We start from the raw sequence: 22,429 nt of genomic DNA on the forward strand, positions 1-22,429 counted from the left end.
CACATAACGTATGAAGATTCTGAGCACTATCGTTATTTATTTATTCTTCTTTTACTTCACTTTAGTCTTTTAAATAACAGTAAAGCTATTAACTCTGTCGATTAAGATGATTGAGCTTATAGTGCTCCTCTGGGTTTCCATAAGAGAAGAAAGAGCGAACAGGCAGAGGCAGTTGGGAGAAGCTGACTGGTAGAGCAGGACGCTGCGATACAAGCCGACAGTCAGTCCACTGAGCCATACTCCACCACAGTAGCCAAGCCGTGGACGTCTGAGTAAATGCCAACGTGTTCAACCAAAATCACTTCCATGTCTATTTTTAGTCAGTAGTCTTAATGCGCAGCCAATCAGACCCGTGTCAAATCCACTTGATGTTCAAGTGTACTGTTCTTCCATTGAGGGTGGAGTGTAATCAGGCTCACATTTTTCAGAAAATAACCTCTCCCTTCTGTTACCAACATGCATAACACGGCATAGAAGTCTTAGAAATTGTTCCAAGATACTGTATACACATTTAGGATTAGACACTAGATGCGCATGTAATAAAATTCTGTCGATTAATCCGCTAGGGTTACTGTCAATGTTGGTGTCAGCTTCCACTTTAAGTCCACAAGTTTAATGCACTGCTATAGTCTGTAACCGCTGTAATGAGAGTCATGACCATAAATGTGAAGCAGGGAGTTCATGGGGTCACAAATGCCAGGGCATTCTACTGACACCTCGAGGCTTTTGGGAAATGTATGCGTACAGCAGGGTGAGGGAGAGCAAGAGGGGAAGCGCAGTGCTGGGTAGTAGCTGTGCGGGAAGTGGCAAAGCAAAGCAAATACACAAAATCCAAATTCACACTTACCAAGTTCATGGCCTGAATCAAAAGAAAGAGAGACCATTAGTACAATGTCCTGGTGAGCTGCGTGCTAAGTGTGTTTTTGGATGATTTGTCTCGCAGATATCATTGAATCCTAACCAAACAGTCCATTCATGGACAGAGATTTTTGCCAAATTCAAAGGCATGTCTGTGTAAAGGACACAAAATTCAAAGGCTTTGCCTAGTGTAAAGGGCATTTGAACTCTTCCTTTAACAAGTGACACTACTTGTGTGGAAACCAGGATTTCATTGTTCTTGAAATGTTTAAATACCACTTTCAGATTTATAGTGTTTAAATACACTGCAAATACTAGCTAGAAAGATCAAAGCGTCTGTTACAAAGAAGTTTAAAAAACCAACCAAACACAGAAAACCATTTTACAACTTTAAAATGTAGAACTAAAATCTTTCAATTAATTTAGCCCAAGCATTTATGACCCTAAATAAAAAGCAAAACTGGATAATAAGTTTATGAAAGCCACAAGGAACGTCATACAGTGTACTTCCTCTGCAAGCCAGGTTGAGGACTAACACCAGAGGGCGATAGTGCCACGATTAATTCCTCTGACCACTATGAACTGCTGTAATTACTTTGATCACTATAAATTACTCTAAAAACTTTTAAGACTATTAATTTCTGTAATTACTTTGATCACTATAAATTACTGTAATTACTTTGATCACTATAAATTACTATAAAAACTTAAGTCTATGAATTACTGTAATTACGTTTAGGGTTACCGTATACTCCAAGTAAAGCAAGTGAAGAGTCTTATAAAACATTTTCACAGTTTTTGTTCTCTTTAAAAGGATATGAAACATTTCATTTAATTTCAGACAGATTTCTGGCACTTTTAAATCCTGCAACGCGTGAGATAACTTCTTTTTCTAACTCCTCATGCATAACATCAAAGAAAAGAAAAACAGACCAGCAACGCTTTCTGTTAAATGCTCCCTGTCTGGTTCGTTTGGAGAGTGATATGACCGGGGTGAACTGTAGAGGTGGTATGGACATAGTGCAGCTCTGGATGAAAGGATGGGAAAAGGGGAAAGACAGAGAGCTGCAGGAAAGCCTACAGGCAGAGAGCACAGAGCTGTCATGCACTGTCATGCTCCTCTGCTACAAAGGCGAGACGCAGCACCCAGCGTGGGACATATTGAGATCTTGCCTACAATAACGTGACAGGACGTGAGGGGTGGGAAGTGGTTGGTTTTTTTTGTTTTTGTTTTTTTTGGGGGGGGGGGGGGTTGTACTGAGCACCGCTATCTAACAAAAGATGAATCTGCCTTCACTGAGGGCTTCTTCTGGGAGGCCAACAGCACGATGGAACACGAGGTTCCATGTGGTGATGCTGTCTCTAATTGGTTAGCGCAAAGCCAAACGCAGCAAAGCCCCGCCCCTGCCCGCAGGAAAGCGCATACCTTCAGCTTTGACTGTATTTCGCGAGATTTTCTTCGGGCAAGAACCTGCAAATGGCTAGAAACCTGCAGGAGAGAAGAGCGGAAAGGAGAGGAAGAGGAAAGAGGGAGAGGAGGAAAAGAGAGAGAGAGAGAGAGAAGAGAAGCCGTAACCAAGGAGGAAAGAGACGCCCATTCGCACGCTAGCCGAAGGGCTAGCGGAGGGACACCTACCTTTATACCTGCTTGGAACTCGCGGACTTTCTTCCGTGCTAACACCTGTATGTGACTAGATACCTGAAGGAGTGTGAGAGGGTTTTAAAACACACACATGCACCCAGTCTTTCACAAGCAAACAACAATAACAGAAACAACAACAACACATACACACAATGATGATATAATAGCGTTTTTCAACCGAGTTCTTAAAGTCTGTGGACAGTCCACATTTTGACTACAGCCCAGCCCCCAGTATGCCTGTACTAGGTACTTGGTGCCATTGATGGTGTGTTAAGTTGTGCTGGGAGCCGAGCTGGATGTGGACCGTCTGCTTACACCCGAAGACCTGGCAGAGAAACACTGGTCTAACATACCCCTACCGCTATTATGGCTATGATCTGACAGGCTAGAGGGAATTCCCAACCTCATATTAATCCCTTTATATATATTTAACATTTTAAAGTGCATTCAGTTCACAACTTGAGTAAACTGCAGTGTTAGTGTCATGACTGTGTCTAATTCATTACACGTCAGTAGGAGGGCCAATAGGAGGGTAAGATGGAGGGACAGTAGAGTACCTGTTTCCTCGTGCGTGTTTTTCCTGTTCTCAGCTTGATGTACCTGGCAATCAGCTCATTCCGACCTGTGGAGAAAGAAAGGAAAGTATGTGTTTTACCACAAGATGGCGCTCAAGGGAAGCACTGGTTACTGAACTCTAACGCACACATGCACGGGAACATGCATGCACACGTACATACACATACACACACATACCTCCATTGAACCCTCATGGTCTTAATGAGGAGACTTACTACAAATAGAAAATTAATAAACGCGGCGCTGTTAACATTTAAATTATAGCTTTGGGGTGATGTTGGACGATAGCTGCATTAAAATTGGACTCTTTCCACGACAGCAAGGAATTTGTTAGGCTGCGTGTCACAGTCGCCATGGCAAATCAAAGGCAGAAAGATCATCCTTAAAGAAAAAACCTTCACTACCTTTCTTTATATAACATAAGCCTACAGAACATGTGTCTATATCTCATCTCTCAACATGACAGTGCTCATAAAATGAGTGGTTGTTAAACTACTAAACTGGTCCTGTGCTTCTATTCCAGGCCCGACTGCCCTTGCTTGTGAGGTCCATTGGGCTACTGAAATCAAGGACTGGGAAAGACACACTTGAGTGTTTGTGGAGGTAGTGGGAGATAAGGAGATTCTCGCCTTCACACAGAGTAAGATTTGCGATGGATGACAATCTGACAACAGGATATCCTGCTTGTATGGGCCTCTGTGCTGCCTGCCAGATGTTCCAATTGAACAGTTGACCAGACAGATGTTTGCACGAGCATGTGTGAGCATGTGTTTGCGCGTGTGTGTGAATGAGAGAGAGAGAGCAGCTGCAGTATGATCCCCACATTTCATCACTTGCTGGTAGTGAAGGAGATGGGAAAAGCCTACACAGCTCCTGCTTCCCCTATGTGATTGCTTCCACATCACTGAGAATGGGGGATTTAAGGGATTACATACTGCAGGACTTCATGAGTGGGAATGGGAAACTGGAGTTCCACAGGTGGTCCAACACCTGGAAGAGCCACATGCCATAATCCCACACACCAGTCCCCAAGAGTCAGGTAAAGCTTGTGTGTGTCCAAACATATCCAGAGATTACTCTGGGCTGTGTTAAGATCTACAACGTTCAACTTTCAGTCTCTCACCCGTCCAACCAACCAACTCTCCCACACACCCACACCCACAGAGTCTGCTTTCAAAGCCTTCATTTCCCTTTGCCTGCTCCATCAGTGACCATAAAAGTCGAGCAGTGCAGTTCTGAGCAGAGGAGGGACACAGAAGGAAAAAAAAGAGAGAGCGAGAGAACGCAAGACAGTGAGAGAGTAAGATATGCACCATGTTAGCCCTTCCCAGCCATATGCTTCCCCCCTCCTCCCTTTCTCCTACAGACACACCCGCATATAATTCTGCCTCTCTCTCCCTTTCTCTCTCTCTGCCTCCGCATTCCTGACATTCCTCAGAGCCTGTCACATCTGCCCCACATAACCCGACTGGATGAGGCCAGGCTGGGAGCATGCGTAGAAAGAGATGAAGACACAGTAAGAGGACAGACAGAAGGCTGTGAAAGGAGGGGCGAGCGAGAGAGAGACAGAAACCGGGGGTGGGGGGTGGTTGTTTCTGCCAAGCACTAGCAGCTGGAGTCCCCCCTCCACCCAACCCCCCTTCAGCACGCTCACCAACGGACGCTTGCACCTGCCGTAGACAGTCCTGCAGCCCCCAACCCTCTCGTCCGGTCTGCATCTCAACTGTCACCCTCAATCTCCCAAAAACTCACATGGCTCTGCAGACAAACCCGCCCCTCTAGGTGAGGCCCATGTGTCTCACCCTTAGGTCGATGTCACAAGATAACTGTGGACAAGTGAGATTGAGATAAAAGGAGGATGGGATAGTATCACACTAACTCCACTTCTGCCCCCACCAAGAGAGGGGGCTAAAGGGAGAGCTTGTCTCAGGTCAGGGATGGGCCAGCGAAGTCACATGGCTCATGCACAGCTGTGGGCACACGCACATGCTCAACCAACCACACGCGGCACAACTCTCCCAAACCACCGCGTCTCCTTGCCTTCACTTTAAAGCGCTCACAATCCATAAGAACGCCATAAGAACACAGCAACAGACTCTGACCCTTTTCCCTGCCAGGTATTACCACCTCCTCCGAGACGTGGAATCCTTCTCCCTGGCCCTGACCGGCCATGCCTCCCTGGCATGGACCCTGCTGTGGGTTCAGACCTGGGCCAGCCAGTGGGAAAGATCAGAAATGACTGCCATTCGATATCAGGCCACGCTACACCGCAGCAGGCGTTAGGCCTCCACCCACCACGTGATACTGAGTCACAGCTCGACCTGTTCGCTGCACTGTAGCAGTGATGCCCTCTGGCGCACGCCGCCCTGGAGGGCGAGCCCCGTTACCCGCTCATGCAGAGATAGGGCCTTCGGTAGCTACCACGCCTGTTTGTGGGCAGCTCGCACTGAATTGTGGGTAATCGCAGGTGGAGAACAAACATCTCAGACACAGAACCAGCCTGGCTACATTTCTGCCAGCCGCCTACGCCATGAGTCACTCCAACCTTGTGAGACCCTGCGCGTGAGGACGCAAGGACGTTAACACGCCAGGCGAAACTGGACTTTTATGAGAGCACCACATTTTTTCCATTTCTTCTTACACAGAAACATTGCTTGTTTTCCATCATTATCATGTCCTATGTTTAGAAACTGTGTTTATGTTTATAATACGTGATAATATGTGAAGTAAATTAACGGACAGGACAGATTTTCTTCTATTGTCCACTGAAAACCCACTAGGGCCAGTTGGGGCAATCTTTCGCCCCATTCCTCAATCTCAGTCAAAGCAGGTCAACATGGACAACAGTTAAGAAAATAAATAAATAAAAATAAAACACGAGGTGGAAAGAGCTTTAAATAAAAAGCAACCTCCACACGGCCGACCCTGGTGGCGATACCATGGCAGGGGTGGACTGCATTCCCCCAGCCTCACGTCAGTGCTGGGATTCGGTGTGCTGAGGTCATCCCACTCGCTAGGGCTACTTCAGTGGCAAGGTCCGTTGGACAAGCCAGCACGGCCTCGGATGACTGGCTGTAAGCGGAGAAGGTGTTTACAGCTATGGAAAAAGAGCATGGCAGACCCCCGGGGGTAGAGGGGAGGTGAGGAGGTGGGGGGTCCTGACTGGCAGCAGGCAGCAAAAGCATGGGCCGACTGGTAAACAGTTGCAAAAGTTGCAAAAGCCAGGGGTTGATTGGTAAAGAATATGTGGGGCAAGGTTTATAGTCAGATGTGTTTCTGAGCGCAAGACCACACTCGTTGGTTCCATGTGAATCAGCTGTCACATTGTAAAATTGTCACATTGCCACAAAAACCCAAAGATCCATTCAAACTAGAGTTTTTAGTTTTAGTTTTTCCACAGATACATCAAAATTTATACAAGGCTTTCACAAGTCGCCACAGTCTACCAGGACAGCAGCTCTTCCAGGGCAGATATGAGAGATGGTGCAGTCTATCAGCAAGTCACCTTGAACATCAAAAAGAAGAGGAAACTCTCACATACTCAGTCACTTTAATGGCATATGATAAAGAATGTGTGATATCTCAGCAAATTGAGATTTATTGATAGGGACCTATGATCTGTAGGCCTGAGGCTGGGACAAACATTTCCAGAAATGCAGGCACACAGGATGGGCTCAGTATGACTGCCTAACGGGAAACCCGGCATCGGGGGTGGGGGGTGTGGAGAGTCGGGATCATAAACCAAAATGTTTGAAACGTTTGTGAAACCATGAGGGAAGTGCCCTTGTGTGCCCTCACACCTGCAAAGTGGCCCCCCCCACCACTCGTGTGAGAAAGCAGCCTGCTCCATCAGGCCCCTCCTATGCCTCCCAGCGGTGGCCACTGTGCTATGCCTCCCAGCTGAGCGCGGCCGAACCCCCTCTGTGGGTTCTGAGCCGAACTTGCTCTCAGTGATGATGCAGATTACCATTCAGAAGAACAAAAACAGAGTGCTGCTGGTTAGCTGTCATGATTGGAGATGATGCCATACAGGTTCTAGAACAGGTTGCAAAGTTTGTTTGTTTGTTTTTTTTAAAACCACTAATTAAAAGAGATAGAATTCACATAAGGAAGTTGGCACGGTGTTTATTTACATGGAAAGGGCAGCCATTTTACAGTTTTAATTTGACATATTATTCCATATCACGTCATCTCCAGTCATGACAACTAATATCTTCGGGAAGTACTTTAGCAGTTTGATCTGCTGATGCTAACTTTCCATGTCTTTCTAAAAATTACAGGGTGCGAACCTGATTCTCTAATTCACTAAGTTTTCCATGACTGTTTGAGGCATTTCTGCGACACAGAAATCCAGCCTTCCAGGTGGAAACGCTGAAGAGCAGCATCTCAGAACAGAGCATAGCTCAATCTGTTACCCTTGGACCCAGGTCACATCAGCTCCAAAAAAAACGAGGGACTGTGCTAAAAACAGTCCAATTCTGTGGCCGTGATCTGGCGCACAGGGGAATCCTACCCGATAAACCGTGGAGCCAAAATGCAAACAGATGCCTGCAAAAGTGCTAACAATGCAATACAGCCTCCCAACTGCCTTTCTCAGCTGCGCTATCTGCTTCTGCTACCGACGAACCTCCTGGAAGCCGAGGACAAGTGATGTGTCCTTCTGAGCTATCGTGAAGGCTGTAAATATGGCTGTTTATCAGCGAGGATGATGTAAGATCGGCCCATCAGGGAGGCCCGCCCGCAGCACCACCTCCTGCAATCCCCAACAACCTCTTGTCACCTCGTCCATCAGAAACGTGAAGCACTGAGCTTGGGTCAAGTGAGGAGACCGCTCGAGATAACTACAGATCTGCACCGCTTTGGGACATCAGACCCGAGAGCCTATGACTTCAGCTTCGTCCCCACCCGCCATAGATTCCAGACCACTGGAGGAGGATGGAACCAGAGCCAGGTGCTGGAGCCAGATCAGCAACTTACATTTACATCATTATGACTCATTTACATTTACGGCATTTAGCTGACGCTTTTATCCAAAAAGAAACCCTGACAAATATGACTGAATACAAATTGAGGGTTTATGGCCTTACTCAGGGGCCCAAGAGTGGCAACTGGCCAGCGGTGGGGCTTGAACCAGCAACCTTCTGATTACAAGTTGAGTACCTTAACTACTGAGCTCTGTATTTCAGAAATGACCATTCGTCTTTGGAGCAGGGAATACTGCATGGCAACTTTCAGAACAAACAACAACAACAACAACAAAAATCAACAAGTGTTACACAGTGTGGCGAGGGCCTCTCAGACAGAGGGCAAACAGCCAGAAGTGGTGGTGGTGATGGGGTGGTCAGATGGTCAGCAGGGTTACAGTGGGTCCCATGAGGACAGTGGGGAGAGGGGCTGCCTCACATCTCTGAATTGTGTGCACTAATTCAAACCAGCACTGCAGCTCATCTCACCTGGGTTTCTCGTTGTGGGGAGCAGAGCCAGCTGAAGAGGAGTGGGGAGGAGAAAAGAGGAGAGGGACGTAGCTGAGCGGGGAGGGGGAAAAGGAGACTCGGTGTGCGTTTGGACAGGCTGATGTACATGGTTTGTGTGTGTGTGTGTGTGTGTACACGCGCACACGCGCACACATGTCATCTCCCGAGCCTGGATGACCTATGCCTCGACTAAGCGTCCATTTCGCTTCCGTACGGTAACATCTAAACATGGTGCACATTCTGTTTTCCTCACAGGGTTCCCCCAGTCAGCTGAGCCCCACGCCAAAACGCTGACACTCAGCCCGATCTAGCTACTCACAACTCTCCTGAACATAGCTTAGAGGTCATACGTGGGAAAACGGACAAAATATGTAATTACTCTCCCTCACGTGGTTAAGTTTTACCATGACATAAAACAGATGACAATTCTTTTCACCTGAACTCATTAAGAAGTTACGAAGAAGGAGCAAAAAGAGTGAGTGAGTGAGAGAGCGAGAGAGATTCTGTGAAAGAAAATGCTTTGATTGAGCAAGACAAACAGATCTGGTTTTGCCACTTTTTTTTCAACCCTGAGAAAGAGAGCAAGATGTGGGGGAAAGAGAAAGATAAAACCTGTACCTATAACTGGAAACTGGAATTAGCAATGATCAGAGATGCTAAATAAAACCAGTTTTGGAAGAAACAGTCAAGCAGGAAAAAAAGGAGTGATTGTGGTGTTCATGCTCCACAGGAGAAACCTGTCTGAAGACTGTTGGCCTTTAGAACGTCGCACTGCCTCTCAGGACAAGTAGAGGCCTGTTCTGTGCTGCAACATGAAAAACACAACTACTGGCGATGATCTGCATGGGTGTGAGTGTGAGTGAGTGTGATAGTGTGTGTGCATGCACATGTTTGTGTGGAGGTTTTCTTTTCTTTGAAGAAAATCCAAATGTGTGAAATGTTCAGGTTAGCCTTTTTCTTAACCTTGGTTTATGTAAGGATAGATGAAAACAAGGCTCATTCAGCTACTGTAAAATGGACTCAAATCTTTAGTGTGACCTACAAGATTTCGTGAGGGGACAGGTGTCAGTGACATGGCATTAAGTCTTATGCCTGAGCATAAGACGTGTGTGAATGTGTGTGTGTATGAGACAGGCTGTGCTAACTAATGATCGTCTGTGCTGAACGCACCCTGTTTTCTACAGATATAAACAAGTGCGCAAGTGCGCATCCTGCATCCCCCCTCCCTTTCCCTGACTTGGAAACACCCATGAACCACCAATAAAATTATTTCCCTCCAGCAATCATTTGCTTGCACACAATCTCAAGGAAACGAACCCCTGTGGTGCTCCCAAATGATCAGAAACGAGAGACGTGGCCATAACCAGAGACAAAGTCATGCTTCTGAGCAGCAACTGTTTTCCAGGACATATGGCATGGTCCAGCTGTAGCTCACAAACTCATTCCATCTCACCAAAAGAGGAATGGTGAAAGAATGATTGATTGTCAGTGAAATGAGTCCAGTATAGTAGCTGACAATGAAGAACGCATAGCATAAATCAGGATCCATTAAAACCTGCCAGAAGAGCAGTTTAGAATTTGTGTGTACCACAACATCTTCATAATCATCATCATAATCATCATTGGTAAGCACTCACCCATGTACAATATTTACTGATTTCATTAGGCTGGACATCTTTAAGGAAATGCTGTTTGATTGATTAACATTGTCATATTGGTTTTTTTTTCTTCTTCTGATACTGATATTACAAAAGGATGCTTTATACAGATACGCACTCAAAATCGTTTCAGTTGTTTTTATTGTGTGCTGGGTGTCCTGTCTAATCTCAGTCATTCCAGATCTGTGCTCCATGGTGGTTCTGAAGAACTGCAGGCTTCACAAGGTCCAATAAATAGAAATACAGCTTTTGTTATCAAAACAGGCTGTTACACCAAGGGTTCATCAGTGGGTTTGTAAATATTTCGAAAAGCGTGATGCAGGTGCAATATGTAGCAACATTTGCAAAATTATATAAAAATCTGTTATAAATCTATAAATCTAATAAAGAGTACGGAGTGTTGCACAGCGACAATCAGTGTAGGCTTGGGCTAAAAAAAAGAAAAGCCGCTCATGAATTTGGAGTTAATGTCCTGCCCAGATTAGCCACAAAATCAGCGGTTAGCCAGTGAAACTGAATAGTTTTGCAACTTAGCAGCCAGACAAAAAGCATAATTTCTTGCTGTTTCAAAATTGTGCTGCAAGTACAATTTAAATGTTTAAATAACCACTCTTGATCAGAGTGGATGGTTTGTTGACAGTACAGCTCCTGCTGTCATATTAAAAAGCCCTTTTGTAAAAGTGCCCAGACCTTTCCTGTTTTGTGCATGTGCTTGTATGGGGGGAGAGCTGGAACAGAAGAAAGGCATTCGTTTGATGTAGTGCATAAAGAAAGAATGAATAAATGAAAGAAGGAAGGAAGGAAGGGAGGAAGGAAGGAAGGGTGGCGTTGGGACGGCTGCGCTCTCTTACCGTACATCTTGCCCTCGTCGGAGAGGATAATCTTGCGCCGGCCACAAGGTGGGTAGATGGCCAGTGCCTCCTGGAAGCTTTGCTCGATGTCAGGGCTCCACACGCCCTCGGCATCACCATCCATGGTCTTGTCCAGCTCATCTGCGCCGTCCTCCAGACCCGGCTGCGGGCTGCCGTTCGCGCTCCACTCGTTTGACGCAATGGTGCCGGCTCCTACCGGGCTCTGTCACGAGCCCACACTGCGCAGATACTGGGAGACACGGATAGAGACACAAGAAAGTGTCAGAGAGAAAGAGAGAAAAATCCTTACGATACTAATAAAATTACAGACAATAATAATCCCATATGAAATACAAATTATACAAAATTGTATTTATACATATCTATGTATATATGCCAAGACAAACAATGCAAATTGAATTTAGGTGCAGCCTAATATCCAAACCTTTTCCATCTGCAAGAAAACACCTGAGTGCTCTGCACACATCCTCCATAAACTTGCAGGCATTACAGCTCATTTCTAATTCACCCATAAAAGGGGCGTGAATAAACAATCGGAGCATGGATTACTCTTAAGACTTCCTTGGTTCCAACATCCTCCCAATGACAAGCGAATTTCTGTCATTATATAAAAGCCCATTTAAAAAGGCCTCAACAACCAGGCCAGGGCAAAAAGAATGCTCGTGGTTGGGAACGAATGCTCCAAATGTGGCTGTCGAAATGTCTGAAACTGGTTAAGGGCTCTTAAGTGTTTTCCAGGCTGCCTCTCGGTGCGTAGTATTGTTCCTCAGCCCTCAGCTCCCAGGAGTGGTTATCATAGCCACATAATTCATTCCTTTATTTCACTTTCTGCTGATGTCGGCTAAAAGCCGCGGCCCGGGTAACCATTGCCATGACGGCACGTGACCCTCCTGAAGGGTGGGGGGGCTGGAAATGCTCTACTTATGGCTACGCTGAAAGAGAGCTCCTTGAACAGGCCAACGGTGCGAGCGAGTGACAGGAAGGGTCAGTGCCACGGGCCTGAATCGACACTCTGTGGAACCTATGACTTGAGTGAGCGGTTTCAATGGTATGCTGGCTCCTGCTGGCAAGAAACGATTTGCTCCATGGCCGTTTTGGCTGTGGATAGCCGTAGTAACTGTGTGTTACGCACAAGCATGCAATGCCTGCTATCTTGGAGTGAAAAGGTCAAACAAAGGTGGAGGATTAAAGATGACTAGCTTTGATCTTATCATTATTATTGAGGCTGGTCATGGCTAAACTTTACTGATCAAAGCCATGGAAAAAGAGCAGGCCTTAATGGGGCCATGGTGGGCAGGCCAGCACAGATGCGTGGGGGTTGACCAGAGTTGAAAGGGGGTAAAAGTGGGACATTCCCAAGTGAAGGCCCAAATTTGGCCTGATACAGCGCAGGAAGCAAACCTGAGCCCTTTGGGCCCTACACATCCAGACTGAGTTCAGGCAGAACTCCAGCAGAGCAGTGAGCGAGTGTGTGTGTGCGCACGCATGTGCTCTTATGCACACATCGACATCCACACGGAGCAAAGGTCATACACAGCAGCCCCTAACACTTAAGGAACTAGAGAGGAGGAAGCACGCGCATGTATGCACGCACGCACGCCCGCACACGCGGGCGCACACACACACATACACACACACACACACACACAGAGCAAGGTGTTAAATGCCCTACATAGGGTATAGTTATATATAGTCTACCATTACTATGCTAAGGGGACACAACATATGCTTTAAAACATTTCAAACAAATACCTGTATAAGGGAAGCTCACACCATTCTAAACAAGTGGAGTACACAGGAGGACAGGGTGAAAGAGTGCCTGCACCTTACAGCAAACTTAAACCCTTCAAGTTGCACCCTGAATATTTGTAGAAACTTTTACAAACATGTAAAAACATTTACAACCAAAACTGTAAGGATCCTTACTGTAAGGATCTGTCATCTAAAAATGACAAACCTCTGGATAACTATAAAAATATATTACACAAAACTTTTAAAAATCTGGAGCATTTTTACTGGCTGGATATTATTCTCAGCAATATCTCTACTTGTGTGTGTATGCGCGCGTGTATGTATGTATGTATGAATGAATGTATTTATGCATATATGTATGTGTGTGCGTGTGTGTGTGTGTGTGTGTGTGTGTGTGAATGTGTGAGAGAGAGAGAGATATGGTAAGACAGGAGCATGCAGCAGACATGTTGCTCTATTGGAGAGCTGGGCTTAAATTCCAGACATCTCCTTATTAAGGAAGCACAGTCTGAGAGTGCTCGCTCATGCTCCCCCCCCCCACCATATCGACTGAGCGTCCTTCCCACCGCAGCCCCGACGCCTCACACTCCCGAGCACTCTGCCCAAATAAGGAGAGGTGAGCCTGGGCCGAGGGGAGGGGAGCACACAGACGAAAGGAGGAGTGTATGTGTGCGCTCATGTGCAGTTGTGTGTGTGCGCCGAGTTGGGCTGGGGGAGGGTGGTTCAGGGATCGAGAGGGGACAGCGGATGAACCATTTTAGCTGTCCACTCTGGTGCCTGGACAACAGTGGGGGACTGTTGCCACTACCCGCTGGTGCTAGCGCTTAAAGCCAACGGTACATCTGCGGGACTGTGTGACTCCTGAGCACTGTGCATGACAAAGGTGAGGGAGCATGCGGAGGACCACACCAATGCAAAACACACGGGTGAAAAGGCTCGGCAAAGTGAGTCAGTTTGTTGGCAACTTTGCGGTGCACATCTGGCAATAAGTTTGCTCTGTTGTCATGCTTTTTTTGTGGTTTCTTGAAGAAACAGTTCCATGGGGAAAAAAGAATCAACCATATTAAAAGCCACACCGAAGTGGAAGTTAAGCCCTCATCTGAGAGGACTCTTGATATCCGTCTTTAAATCAAAACCAATTTCATCAAAGCATCTGCTTCTGAATACTCAGAAGACCTCTGGCACTATGTAGGAGAGTTACCTGTTACACTTTCTCCATCTCACACACACACACACACACACACACACACACACACACACACACACACCACAAACAGAGCCCTTACTCAGTCAATAATGCTAAAGAATTCCCACGTGCTGTAGGAATGTAAATAAGCCAGTGAAAACTCCGTGGCGCATGTATTCACTCCAACACCCGTTCAGTGATGATAGCCCCCCCGCCACAACCCTCTCCCCAAGTCCAGTCACCATTTGCCTTGCCTGCCAGTGTTGTAACTCAGTGTAACCTGTGAGTACACAATTTGTGATTTTTCTCTGTAAACTGTCATATCATGGAATATGACAAAATGGAGGTCCATAGATGATGTCTCCCTCTGTTCCACTACAGTCTGTTGGGGAATGGGGAGAAGCGCTTCCCTGTTGAGAACACCAGTGTGTGTTCGTGAGCTCAGTGTGGGAAGCCCTTAGTCACCGGTCATTTCTGGAAATGAGGGTATGTGAGGGGGAGGGGAGGGAGATGTGATGGTCAGTGAAGGTTCAGTCTGAGGGCTTTCTGGATAACCCACAAAAAAGTGGGTGGAGGCGTGCATGACTCAAACTCATGCTGATGATGACGATGTTTACAAGGATTTCACTTGTAGGGTCACTAAACAGTAACTGATCCAATATCTTGCAATAAATACAAAGTAGGAGTTACCAATGGTTCACTTGAGGTTGCACAATCAGAGTTACTTAGGACTGGCAAAGAGTTCATTGAAAGCTGGTTATTTTTGATACTTACATTTTTATTACCACTATAAATGTGCGGGTATAAAGTCCTTACTATGGACAATGTGGAAAACTGCAGGTTCACTTCAAGAAGGAGATGAACACCAAACAGGCTGGATTCAGGAAGAAATCACCACTTCCATCAGCCTAAACATCTTTTGGTCAAAGAACTCAGACAACAGAGCTGAAATTTAAAACAAAAACAGACAGACCTTTGGCATCCTTCGGACATGAATTTATTTAGGGGTCAACTAGAAGCACTGAATCCATACAAGGCATACTAACTTGTAATACTTTCCAAAAGAACATGAACAGATTGCAATCTCTGAGAAGAATCATACCATTCCATAATCAGTCCAGTTCTTAAGTTAGCTCTTACTTTAAGCATAACTCGTCTTGAGGCCTTTTTTCGTGTGTCCTCTACTCTCCATAAGTCATCTTATTAAGTTTCAGGGAGTCCTCTAACTGTCCACAAAGTGAGGGGACTTTCCAGCACAAACAGACGATTCCACTCATGAAGCGAACTCCGGGCCCATCTGTGAGCTAGTCCTCCCTGGCGGCCATTTTTTTTTGGCAGGAAAGGGTCGGGGGAAGGATCCTATCCAGGAGGGAGGTCTTCACGCCCCTCTGCCAGTGAAAGAGCGTTGGGGGAGAGAGACAAAGAGAGGCAATGCCGGGTTGGCGGGCAGCCAAGCTAGCACCCATAACCTGCCTTTTGTTTTTCGTGTCTGTTCACCTCTCTCGGCAAAAGTGACAGGGTGGGGGAACCCAAAACACAGTGAGCGGATGGGAGTTATGGGAGACTGAGAACCATTTTTCACGGGCTAGGCTGAGGTGACTGCCCGATCGAGTCAGAACTGGCCCAGGCTGGACTGGCCCAGGGGCAATTAAACCAAATGCTAACTTGCTAGGACGCACGGACTGCAGCCTACATGATGCAAGAGCCATGGCTGAATCCCCTATTGTACAAGTGGAACTAATCTATGCGGCCCTCTCAAAGGACTTCCCTGCTTTTCCTGTTAAACGCTAGTCAGAATGGGAGTCGTCTTAAGAAACTGCTGAAGCTGGAACTCTTGTTGGCAATAGCCACCCCACAGGGAGTAAGCCCCCAGGGTAGCCCCTGTAACACACCCTTTTTTTACAGAAGTGTGCAGACAGAGACAGACACAATCATGCACAGATGCACACATGTATGCATGCTCACACACATACAAACATACATGTGTGCACGTGCTCACACATGCACGCGCACGAAGACCTGCAGGCACACAAATGCATGCACACGCACACACAAATGCACACGTACACACAAACGCACATGTACACACACACACACGTACACACACACACACACACACACACAAACCCCCACACACTTGAGAGAACAACAGGGCTGGACAAGTGTAGCAGCAGCTGCTGGCTCAGGTCGGATTACAGATAAAGACGTTGTGGGCTGGGGGCAGAGCTGCCCGCTCTGCACAAAACCAGCGCCAAGCACCCAACAAAAACCAAATCACAGCACTCGCACAATGCCCACGGCCCATAGCTCGCCTCCCTCACCGCCCCAATAGGGCACCACAGGCGAACGTTTCTACTGACCCACACACATCATTTCTTCTCCTTCCAATTCTCATCAAATGCTCGGTATTGTGCAATGTCAGGGCAACTCTGGCTGACTATCATAGAGGCAGTAACCGCTTCATGTTGCGATTGTTAAAACGAACAGATGCAAGGCCGCAGCTGCCTTGGGCCCGTCTACGGGGACCCTGCCCCGTTTACTGGTGTTGTGAGCTCAGGCCACATACCTGGCCTCCATAAAACCTGGGTGGTGGTGTTGCTGAGGGACAGTGCAGCCTGATACAACACCTCCAGCATGCAATGAACAAGCCTTGCAAAGTTTGCCAAAAAAAACAAAAAAAAAACAAAACATGGACAGAACAACACTGGTATTGAGCAATTAACAGTGCAAATATGATTTTATATATATATATATATATATATATATATATATATATATATATATATATATATAAAAATATAAAACTATATATATATATATATAGTTTTATATTTATATATATAAAACGAATGTAACAGCATGTATAAATTTAACAAGAGTAACAATGTGATTAAATGTAACGAGAATGTACACGTAGCTACACTGCATGCAAATGCAATCAAAACATTTGATAATACTTTCTGAACGTTGAAAACAGATTTCTGACAAGAATGTAAAGATGGAAGTTCTCTGTATTCACAAAATACTGCTTGTGAACCTTTGAGAAGCTTACAAAATAAAGGAACTTGTCTAGAAACACTAAGAAGGAGATCTCGCAACAAAGAACCCCTCCGACACCCCTCCAGAACCACAAGCGTCATAAGCATATCTGAGTTCCACTGCCTCCCCCCTCTTTCTGCTCTCAGGCTGTGGTTAGGTCTAATAAATTCTGCCCAGCTCCTCCAATAGCTTCCTCCTACTTCCGCTGCCTCGCCACTCAGGAAACAATCAGAGCTGTGAGAGATCGAGAGCAAGAGAGTGAGAGAAAGAGAAGGAAAGAAAAATATGGCGGCTACAAAAGGGAGCAAAAAAGATCCAGAGATGTCGGGGAGTAGATCTAGGCACAAACTCCGCCCACATGAGGACATATGTATCTTGTTCTGTAATAGTATATATTACACAATATGCTTTCTCCTTTTTCCCCAGTCCAAAGCTACAAACGCAGACACGAACCTCAGGGGTATTACTACCCTTCAGTTCCCAGCTTTTCACGTGACACATAGGAGGAGGAGACCGGTCTGCACGGAGCCTGCTTTCAGATAGCACACACTCCCTCGTGGCAGCTGTAATCCAGCCGGCGGAGGAAAGACTGACACAGGGGCTGGCGTGTGGGCCAGAAGACTCCCGCGAAAGCCTGATTCAGCACTTTCCTCGGAAAATCTCCAAGCAAATCTGCGGAGCAGTGCTCACTGCCTGACTTGGTCATTTAGTGGTTGGGCCAGGGGCCACTGCCAAACCCCAGGAAACCTGAAAGACATGCATAGAGAGGGGACTGCTTGAGAGGGAGAGAGAGAAAGAAAGAGAGCAAGCAAGAGAGAAAGAGGGAGAGAAAGAGAGAGACAGACTGAATGACCTTTTCTAGATGTGATCTGTTGTTGCACAACTCAAGATATTTCATGACAAAAATGACTGAGGTAAAGACATTTTGGACTTGGACCTTAAGTAATAGCCTAAGCTGACATATTGATGAAGAAAAGACAGAAAACCTCTGAAAGCCACAATAAAGCCAGATGCCCAGGCTACCGGCATAATACGAACCAGCAGACTAGGAGACAGACACGCATGTAAAGCTCAGCCAAGAGGCTGGTCATATCAAGTGTTCATCTGAAAGGGCTCTTTTTAAGCAGACTGCATTTACCCGCCACATTCTAGTGAGGAGTCTCATGCAGCCAGCTGTCCAATCTAATAATAACCAAATAAGTTCAAACAAAACAAAAGGGGGTGGAGATAAACGAGCAGCTCAGGTGCGCGCGTGCGTGCATAGAACCCTGCGGTTCGCAAGCGCTGCCGCGGAAAAGCGGTGTGGCTTCAGGAACAACTGGAAAGTTCAGCAACTTCAGGCGGACTAAAACAAAGGCCACTCTGTTCCAGCCATTGGCGCTGCTCCTCCCCCCTCACCCCTGAGTTGAAAGGCCAAAGGGGGACCCAAAACCTTATCTGCCAATGCCTCACACATGATGCGTATGTAAACAGATGCCTGGAGAGCGCTCATTTTCATCATGCATGTAAACACACTTTCGTGGCCAGCCTGCCGTCATAATTAATAAAGCATGGCGACACATCGTGTTCTTTGGCCAGAGTGCTGCATCTGCCTCATTTAAAGTGCATGTGGAAAAAGCCTCAGATTTAAAAGGGGAAAAATTATATTTGGGGAAATTGAATACATTATGAAATGTTTCCTTTAGCAAATGTTTGGGTGGCTTAAAGAGAGAAACAGTGACATGCGTCCAAAGCTGTGAAACAGACGCTGCTAACACAATTAAGAGCGGATGATTAGTGCGCTAGATGGAAAGGAAGGAAAACATATCCTCTCTCTTCCCCAGCTCTTACTTCGCTCTTACTTTTCTTTCTCTCTTTCTCTCTCTCTCTCTCTCTCTCTCACACACACACACACACACACACACACACACACAAGATATTTGTTCAGGCCTGTGTTGACAGACGGGTAAGTGGTCACCATTTGGAGGGACACTTCTGAGGCGGGTGCTAAAAGGCTGCTCCGGCTTGCACAAATGGAGAGGACTCATTAGACGCTGGGCCTCGAACGCAGTCCAGCCAAGGAGCTGTCACCCAGCCAGCAACATAAACACACACACACAGCCCAAACAATCTGTTCCAACCAGTCTCATTTGCTCTTAAAATGAGGAAGCATTTTAAGCTTTGAAAAATGATATTTCCTTACAATATCAATAATGAGGCCAGAGCTATATTTTTATATAAAACTCAGAAATGAAAATGCAGGTGCACAGATAATGACAAGGATTCCAAGCCAAAACAAACAAAACATCAAAATTCAATTGTTGACTTGTTAAACCTAAATACCTCATTTAGTATGGGAAAGACAAAAGGCATACAGTTAGCTTGGTTACCTCACAGAGGAAAGTCTACCACAGGGCAATAGAAAGTCAACTGCAAAGTGTGAGAAATAAATCTCTGCACTTGCAGCTGATCAAAGAATGTACATCGTACATAATCAGAAGAACTGATTAACCAAACAAAAAAATGAACCCATCAGTTGTAAATGTGACTTCATTCACAAAGCTTCTTTTGACAGCAATATCACAAATTTAAATCAGCTCTAAACAATAGCTTGAAAAGTACTAGTCTCTGCTCTTCAAGAAACAAATCATTGTAGCCCTTTCCACCAGAAACTGAGCAGTATCGAGTTAATGAACTTCCACTTTGAACAGCATAGAGGCCTACCACCGTGGAGAAGAAAAAAGGAGACACAATAAATACTCTAATTGGTGGCCACTGCCTTCAACAAAAAGCAAAAAACATCAACAGAGAAAACAAACTTATTTTGTCACAAACGGAAGGTTTGCCACATGGCTGGAACAGACAAGGGAATGCAACGTAGGTGTTCTAGAAGGGCAGCTAGAGTACTGAGGCCAGGGCAAGCTCTGCCAACACAGCAGAATGCTAAAGCTAATCCAGCCTAGATTTACTCCTGCCTTCAAGGTCTAATATTAGAAGCCTTATGTGTCGCTTGGGTTAAATTACTTCTTTGTTTCCCCTACTCTAATCTGAATGCAGGAGTCAAGTGAAAAAGCACCATCTGGAGTTTCTAACTCTGCTCACTTTAACTCTCTCTTCATGGTTTTGAATTAGGGGTGGCACAAGATTTTCTCATGAGACTAGTCAGTGTCAGTAAAAAAGCCCTTCCAACAACAACAACAACAACAACAACAACAACAACAACAACAATAAAAACGCAGACCAGCCATTTCACCCTATTGTAATGTTAAATGCTTGAACATGTTTTCACTCTTTTCTTCATACGGCCAAGATAAAACCTGTCATAATGTGCCTTCATCATATACTGACTGGTTTGACAGGGGTATCCTAGCCCAAAATGAACCTTGCTATGTCTACTGAGATGGTATGATTTCCTGTCACATAAACATATACAAATATGGACACAGGTACATGTGCACACACATTCTCACACACTATTCCCAATTATCTCCAAAACAAATTGTCAGTTACCTTGGGTTTGCTATGAGACTTATATGCAACCATGGAATCTATCCAACAGACTGACTAGAACAACACTGACCTCATTCTTTATATAACTCAATAGTCAAATCTCTTCACACACATACACCATTTTAGACGTGTTGCATTGCAAAGGATGAGACCTCTAGTTTTTTTCCCAGGCTTCAATCATTATGTTTGATCAACAGAAATGTACCTTTGGCCTCTCTTAAGAAGCACAACCCTCTTCTGGGGAAGACAATCAGTGTTTGTAAATGGAGGTAAATTATAAGACAGTTCTAACTATGCTGCAGAACCAGAAGAGGCAGTCTGGGCTGAACCATCTGGAATGAACCTGACGTACAACATTCTGTTCCTCCGCCAAACCTGCCAACGGTTAAGAGTCCAACCTCAAGAAGACAGTGACTTAGTTCAGGGAAATAAATCAAATAAAAACGTCAAAAACGAAAACGGCCAGTCTGATATACAGATCGTCCGGATTAGGCTATGCGTCATTTCAAAATGTAACAATACTGCAAAGAAAAGCCTTCTTTTGGCGGGAATATGCGCAGTTCATACTGTCCAATAGCAAAGCTGTCTGTCTATTTGGATAACTGCGTCGCGCTGTCACTTTTCCTAAGAGAAAATTACGAATATCCTAATTACCAAATGAACTACGAGAAAACGAGATATTTACTGAATTAATATAAATTATACAAAACAAGGCCAACGTGACAATTCAAAACAGTTACTGTATCGATCGTAATGGAATTATTAATCTACTGCCATAGTAAATTATGACTCAGATCTAAGCGATTGGGCTGCTGAGTCAGTATTATATTATTCGCATCAACAATTATTCATATGTTCACTATCACACAACCAAATTTCAGATTGTAAATAATAAAGGCCCAAATTAACGTGCAACGCAGTGTTTGAAGAAGGCAGCCGAGATTTATTTACATTGTCATTTTGATTTTGCTTTCCGCGATACAGAATCTTTAAACATCTATAACTCCAAGCGACATTTAGTTGCAATCCTAACAAACTGCAGAAATAAAATATAACAAACGTGCACCCTCGTTACCTGTAAACGTAGATGTAGGGGTCTGCGCGAATTATCTTCCCAAATAGCCTAGCGTTAGGTCGCTCAGTCCTTTCTCTTCTTGACAGTCCTGGGGAAGATTAAAAGTTCTTTTCTTATCCTCAAAAACAACCTCGTGGAAAACCAAGACATAGATTTCAAGAAACTGACAAAAAAACTAAACATTTTGTTCGATTCGTCTTACTCCGCACTAAGATTAAAGTATGGTCTCAGACTGATAAGTAGACTACAAAGACCGATGCAACTTGAAAATTTAATTCGGTGAAATGTAAGATTTTCGATGTCAGGGTCACAAATTCCAGTCTTCTGCTCTATGTCACATACACATTATAGTATATACATTCGCAATTCTTTTCATCATCCCACCCTGCGCAGGGAGTTCCGAAGAAAAATGCAAAATATGACAAAGATCTGAAAACTTCACCAGAGCGGCACGAAAACTCCAGCAAAAGCTGAGACAAAGGGATCGTGTAGATCCACAAACACTCACCTTTATTCAGAAAATCCGTCCAGCAGTACAGGAGAAGGACGAAATATCAATAATTCAAAACCTATTTTTTTCCGAGCCCGTTATTGTTTTCAGTAATATTTCTCCTGGTTTGACAGTAAAGGTGGAATGCGAAGTATGGGTTTGGTATGAAATTCACGCACTTCACTGGAGGAGGAAAAAAACGAAGGAGGAAAAAAGTTGAAGGAGGGGCCATTGTTGAGCGTCAATCAACAAAGTTGGGGGCAGACACTTCTCCAAAATCCCCACCCCTATAGTTTCGAGTTGGACTGTACAGCAACA

The 22,429-nt window shown here is 45.2% G+C and overlaps 1 protein-coding gene across 4 annotated transcripts in view; it reads right to left on the bottom strand.

Moving 5' to 3' along the window:
• tead3b (TEA domain family member 3 b) overlaps positions 1–22,298 on the bottom strand; it is a 28,026-nt gene extending 5,728 nt beyond the window's left edge. The window contains exons 1-6 of one of the 4 annotated variants that reach the window (XM_027000542.3): positions 22,130–22,298; positions 21,622–21,709; positions 11,060–11,309; positions 3,058–3,122; positions 2,285–2,347; positions 848–859 (exon numbers count right to left, since the gene is read on the bottom strand). In XM_027000542.3, coding sequence (XP_026856343.1) covers positions 848–859; positions 2,285–2,347; positions 3,058–3,122; positions 11,060–11,183 — 264 coding nt within the window. In that variant the 5' untranslated portion in view covers positions 11,184–11,309; positions 21,622–21,709; positions 22,130–22,298. Of the gene's footprint in view, positions 1–847; positions 860–2,284; positions 2,348–2,494; positions 2,558–3,057; positions 3,123–11,059; positions 11,310–21,621; positions 21,710–22,129 lie in introns of those variants that run through there. The other 3 variants (XM_081717968.1, XM_027000543.3, XM_081717969.1) reach the window with 3 other exon arrangements.
• Positions 22,299–22,429: the final 131 nt, after the last annotated feature.

The sequence above is a fragment of the Electrophorus electricus genome, chromosome 7 (genome assembly GCF_041902795.1).
Source record: "Electrophorus electricus isolate QZ-2024a chromosome 7, ASM4190279v1, whole genome shotgun sequence".
Taxonomy (NCBI): domain Eukaryota; kingdom Metazoa; phylum Chordata; class Actinopteri; order Gymnotiformes; family Gymnotidae; genus Electrophorus; species Electrophorus electricus.